Source organism: Setaria italica, chromosome II (genome assembly GCF_000263155.2).
Source record: "Setaria italica strain Yugu1 chromosome II, Setaria_italica_v2.0, whole genome shotgun sequence".
Lineage (NCBI taxonomy): Eukaryota > Viridiplantae > Streptophyta > Magnoliopsida > Poales > Poaceae > Setaria > Setaria italica.
In genome coordinates, this window is record NC_028451.1 from 36,815,673 (window position 1) to 36,821,682 (window position 6,010).

The following is a 6,010-nucleotide window of genomic DNA, read 5'->3' on the forward strand; positions in this document are numbered from 1 at the left end:
CGGTCCTTCGAGTGAAAAACAAGGGCCCTGAGTCTGGGGTTTACTGCGTCGCGAGCGAGGATCGTCGTCAGTCCACGTTTACAGAGCTGTCGAATCTTTGGACACCTAGCTTTAAGAACGCAATGCACACGCAGAATTGAAGCACGCGTAGTTTAGTTTTGCTTGCAGCAGCGACAGGGGCAGGTATCTTCCTTGTACCGTCGTCTGACTCAGACTCGACCATATCACTAGTCCCCAGCAGTATCTTCTGTTGCTGCTCGCTGCGACCTGCTACGCTCCGGGAGTCCGGGTGCTTGGAATCGCGTGGCATTATTGCTTGCACATACTATCTAGGGAGTAGGGAGTCCTGCCCAGGACGTGCTGGCATGGCGTGAAGCCGTGAAACGCATCCGCTATCCACCCACTGTATACATGTGGCGTAACTTTTACTAGGAGCCTGCGCCTAGGACGGAATCGGGAATCCCTACCCCCACAGTGCTGGTCGAGTTGGAGCCAGCAGCACAGTAGCACCCTAGGAACGGCACTACTACGTACACGTACACATACTCTCCAGTGGCCTACAACCTACTTGCGTCCGGACATGGGAACAGAGAGATTCCGTCGTTTACACGGGCATCGGGAGATCATTGTCACGGTTTCGGCCTCAACATGACACGACAACAAGAAACACTCAAGGATTAGTCTCTCTTTCATACGGCCTATAGCCATATACTGACAAGAAGCTGCAAATTTGATGTGTTTGTGGTGGGAGAAATTGACCATATATCCTGACTCCTGAGCTATGGAACAAACATTAAGTAATGATCAGCTCGTGATAATCCACGAGGCGCCAAAACCAAACACTGACAGCCCTTCTTACAGCCAAATTCCAACTTCCAATAATATATATACAGAGACAGATAATCATCCAAACCACTAGGGAGTTGAAGAGCTCTTCTGTTATTTTTTGCTTAGAACACCAAACAGGAAGGACAACATCAGAAGAACTGATGGGCTTACGGGATGAAACAACAGAGACGCGAGTAAGAAAGCACTGAAGTATATCCTAGGTGAAGCGAAAGCACAAGCGCAAGGAGAACACACAAGGACGTTGCTTCTTTGTTGTTGGTATCAGAGGCGGGTCATGAAACAATGAGTTAATACTTGCTGCGGTTTGCTAGTGAGCTCCACTGGAAGTACCACCATGGACACTGCTAATCGAGCCCCAGTGAGATTCTGCGGTTCCCATCTGCACCGCGATACTGTCCATTGACTCGGAAGTCCCACTCCTGTGGCCCCAACTTGATCGCCTTGAATGCATACCAGCCCTACCTTCCGTGAACTCAGGAAGGGCTTCTCTGCTCAAATCTGGGGATGCATGGGCTATCCTGCCTTCTTTCTCATCCAAAAGGCCGCCTAGACCAACCTCCAGGTCTCTGATATCAGCTGCCGACCGAGGTTCATCCCAGGATACCGGCTTCCTACCCAGTTCAAAATCTCCAACAGGTTTGCCCATGTTTGGGCTCATGAAACCCCTTGCCGGTGCACGTGATTGCTGTAGACCTTGCTCTACTGGGACCCTAGCTCGGAAATTGTTCTTGGAAGGAGGGACTGCAGTGCAGAAGATCTCCATGAAGTTGTTCACAATCCCTCTGTTGTATGGATTGGCCCGCCGATCATAGCGATATCTGAAGTTCTCATAGGTTGTCTGCAAGGGGGAGGAAAGGTGATTGCAAATTCCTAGTGCTAAGCCTAAATGCAAAATCAACTACTATTAAAAAGCTGACAGGGTAACCAACCTGGTTAGTGCTCATCAGGTAGAAATGGAAGACAGACAGGCCACCCACAAACCACACACAGATGAAGCAGTAGATGATCAGAACGATTGATGCTGGTGTCTTCAACATTGCTTTCCAGATCGATGACTGTTCTGCGTCTCTGATCTTGACAATGTACACCCAGCAGAAGCCAAATACATATAGGCAGAGTAATGTCGTAGAGAATACAAACATATAGAAGAATCGATAGTTGCGCTGCAGGAGATAAACAGGCAGTTAGCACCACATAACAAAGCTGCTGTTAATATATAAAGGATATCCACTTAGCAATCTTCAGACAACAATACTGGATGCTCTCAGCAATCTTCAGTACAAGATTAAACTGTAACGCATATTGCATCAACGAAGTTAAATTATTCAAGGCCTTCTCATACTTACCAATCCTATGCATTGCCCAACCCAAGGACAGTGGTGATCAAAGCGCTCCACGCAGTTATTACAGATAGAACAGTGCGAGCATCGAGGTGGTCGATACAGCATGCAGGTGTCACAGTACTTGACCTTTACAAGGACTCCATTTACGAATACATCCTTTGTCCGTGGCAAACGCAATTGCTGTGGTGTCTGACCATTTCCAGCATCATTGTTCATATCAATGGCTTCAGGTTCAGGAGGATGGGTGTTACGGGGTACTATACCAGGATCTCTACCAGAGGTAAGAAGCAGCAGCGTCAAATCCTGGAAAACAAAAGGAACAAGGTTCAGTGACCACTCATACTGTTGATTGATTAATTTACACACTAAAGCTTATACACAAAGTACCTTCAATGATAATCCTAAAGCATAAAGATTTTATTCACTAGACAATGTATTTCTCAGGGCTTTGATTTGCACAACCACCATTCACACCAAAAATCAAGGTTTTACCGGTTTGGCCTGTGCATTTGTTGTCTAAACCAAGAGAGTTGTTCCATATTGCAGATATTTATCTGCCAACAGTCATTTACAGAGAAATTGGAATGGTGTACAAAGAACCATCATTCACATAGGACAGATGGCAGAGCCACTACCTCCCCACTACATTGGGACACATACAACCATTGTTCCAATGGGTGGTTACAGTTGCAGCTTCATTTCTGTCCATATTTTTTTGATTAGATGTAAAGCAAACTAGTATAGTAGGAGATGAAGGACTGGTTCTTCTAGAATTTACAGATGTGATAATCAAGACCCATCTCAAGGTATCAGCAATTTTTGAAAAAAAAATCAAGGTATCAGCAATTGGTACTGCACTAATGCTGCATTGATTGAGTGCTGAAAACCTAATGGTACTATTGGGGATCTAACATATTACTACCATAAGGGGCTCAAAATGGTTTCGTTCCCAAAAAAAAAGGAACTCAAACATAAAAAGATAAGGAGATTAAATAAAAGCTGGGGTAAGACAAGAACCTACTGTACTATGCATGTTCTTGCTAATAAAACTATGAATTACATATTATGTTGCTCTTTATACATTCAGTGCCCACACATCACACTGCTATATCCATATCCAAAAGTGCATGCACTATTTCTGACAGATTTATTGAAAATATAGTAATTAAGGAATCAGCTTAACAAAATATCATCACAAACTGACGTGAAAAGTTGGAAGCACCACGTATCACATTACACTTCCTATTTATCAAGAACATTCAATTATCATGCAAGAGAACATGGCTTATCATGCAAGGATGCTTCAAGTTCCTCGAAATGGTTTAGAAAGAACAAAGTAATGTCAACACTTACATATATTGTGAAGACAATCACTATGACCATAATTGAAATCCCCCAATGATCAGGAAAGTCATTGATAAGATGTCTGGCCACAAATATACAGAAGACCACCACTGGTGCAAGAATGAGGAATATAGTGAGAAACAAGGATCTCACATCAGGTCCAAATATGAACCGGCCTTGTAAGAAAAACTCCTGAAAAGAATATCAGAACCTAGCATTAAAAAAACAATATAGGAAACTTAAGTGGCAACTCCAATTGTGAATGGTTGCATAAAAAAAGCATCATGTAATATATGAAGAAAGTTGAGGTTGCAAACAGTACATTCGTCGGATACTAAACACAAATATCCACTCAACACTTATATGTAATATCTGCTATTGGAAAATGAACATATCATACAAAAAAGTACTAGAAGGATACTGTATAAAGCAAACAACTACGCGCTTTAGAACACTGTAAACAGATGCTACTTCACCATGGATGAATAAAAAGTGCCCCTATTTCCCCTAAAAGGATAAAAAGGTTCTTTGAATGAAAAGTATCCCTACTTTGCCTAAATGGGTAAAAAAGGTCTTTCTATAAATTAAACCAACATCATCACTCCCCCAAGGAGTTTCCTAAAATGGTAGATACACAACTCTAACTGAAGTGTTATGTAGTTCTGTTCAAACCAATATTTTCTGCCAAACACCCAAATATCCTACCAACATGCCACAAATATAGAAGCTTTCTGTACCTGATAAACTAAGAATACTTTGCCAATTAAAAGAAAGCCTTTGCTCTTCCTAGCTTCAATCCATGTATACTTCACCGGACCACAGAACATTTCAACAGTTACACCAACTAAAGTAATTTCTCATCACACAAGCTAATATTTCCAGCCCAAACTGATCAACACACAACAAACATAAAAGGCAAACCATTTTTAGTGGTTGTTCTCAGCGTAATGTGCAAATTAAAGAAAGCACGTGCTCTTCCTAATTTCAATCCACATTTCATGATTAATTCCAGAACAGTGTAACAGTTGTAAGAAGTTCAAACATTTAGAACTGGTGAATTGTGCCATTGTATAAACAAGCAGTACTCCCCTGCGAGATAAATATAAACCACATTCCTAGCTCCACCACTGATTTCATAATTCGTAGCACAACCACAGAGCCACAAAAAGTTCAAACAGTTACCGGAGTTGCTGTTATCGAGAAACATTTCCACAGCTAGATAACAACTACAACACGACAGTGGGATCACATTCTCAGCATCTCCGCAATTGTATAAACTAAACCCCAGCATTTCAAGCTTAGAATGGCACAAATCGCAAGCCCATGAACCAAAAGCAGCAAAACAACACCTAATTTCCCAACCGTTCGTATGGAATTAAAATAGGGGGGCCTATGCCACCTCACAAAACCCTCGCTAATCACCGTACACCCAGATCCAGATCCACTGTTCACAGGCACACGGAATCCAAGCCAGAGAGCTAGGGAAAAGGGGGAGTGCGAGCGCTTACGTTGCTTCCCTTCCAGACTTGGTAAACCCTAGGCTGCTCGCCGGAGGCACCGGCTCCCCCGCTGCCGCGGGACGGTGGCCCGTACATCCCCGACCGCCCTCCACCTGCTACCCCTCCGCAGAGCAGCAAACGTTAGCTCGCCTCACCCCCCACGCAGCGCCCTCCTCCTCCGCGCCCTCTCCAGGACCGAGCAGCCAGCAGGCCCCGAGATCTCCCGAGCCGAGCGAACCCGACGCGCACCCGGCGCCCCGGAACGGTACCTCCGGCGACGAGGAGCGGCGCGGAAACGAGGGGGAGGGAGCGCGACCGCGGCGGCCGATGCGAAGACGCGGGCGGAATGGCGAGCCAAAACGGCGGAGGTGGGGGTGGGGGGGTTGGCGAGGGGGGAGAGAGAGAGAGAGAGAGGACTAGTCCTCGAGCACTGGCGAGAGAAATGCGTCTGCGCGAACACCCGCGCGGCCTCGGAGAGGTACACGGCGGCGTGCGCGTAGCAGCGGGCGGTGTGCCACCGTGTCGCCAGTGGTGGGGCTGGGCTCTTTTTATTTTTATTGCGGGACCCGCTTGGCAGTGAACACGCTGCACGGGGCCGGGTGACGTTCTGCTGAGTTTTTTTCTTTTTCTGGAAATATAATAAATTCGTTCTGCGGAGGGAGGGGATATTTAGGGTGCGTTTGGTTGGGAGACAATGTAGAACGGGACGGTCCCGTTCCAGTTTTTCGGGATGGGATGATCCCATTTCTTGTTTGGTTGAATGGGATGGGATGATCCTATTTTTTGTTTGGTTGGAGAGATCGCTATAGACGGGACAAGCACCGTTTTCTTCTCCTGTTAACACCGTTCGTGGGACCCACCTGTCATACTAACAGGTATTTTCTTCCTCCACCGGCCGGCCGCGGTGGAGCTCGCGCCCGCCGGCCGCCGGCCGCGCCCGGATTGTCTCGCATTCTAGTTCATATTACCCGTCTT

The 6,010-nt window shown here is 45.9% G+C and overlaps 1 protein-coding gene across 1 annotated transcript; it reads right to left on the minus strand.

Annotated features, from left to right (window-relative positions):
• Nucleotides 1-780: 780 nt before the first annotated feature.
• On the minus strand, nt 781-5,131 carry LOC101776013 (probable protein S-acyltransferase 7). Its single transcript, XM_004957244.3, has 5 exons — nt 5,045-5,131; nt 3,546-3,728; nt 2,196-2,495; nt 1,779-2,012; nt 781-1,687 (listed from the first exon to the last, which is right to left on the minus strand). The coding sequence occupies exons 1-5, from the start codon at nt 5,129-5,131 to the stop codon at nt 1,157-1,159; spliced, it is 1,335 nt and encodes a 444-aa protein (XP_004957301.1). The 3' UTR covers nt 781-1,156.
• Nucleotides 5,132-6,010: the final 879 nt, after the last annotated feature.

What these genes read in the sequence shown, in the direction of transcription:
- LOC101776013 (XM_004957244.3), bottom strand. Translation starts at nt 5,131, where the DNA reads ATGTACGGGCCACCGTCCCGCGGCAGCGGGGGAGCCGGTGCCTCCGGC. An exon ending in AAGTCTGGAAGGGAAGCAAC is followed by an intron (nt 3,729 to 5,044) that starts GTAAGCGCTCGC and finishes TATTCTTTTCAG; the next exon opens with GAGTTTTTCTTACAAGGCCG. An exon ending in ACCTGATGAGCACTAACCAG is followed by an intron (nt 1,688 to 1,778) that starts GTTGGTTACCCT and finishes TCCCCCTTGCAG; the next exon opens with ACAACCTATGAGAACTTCAG.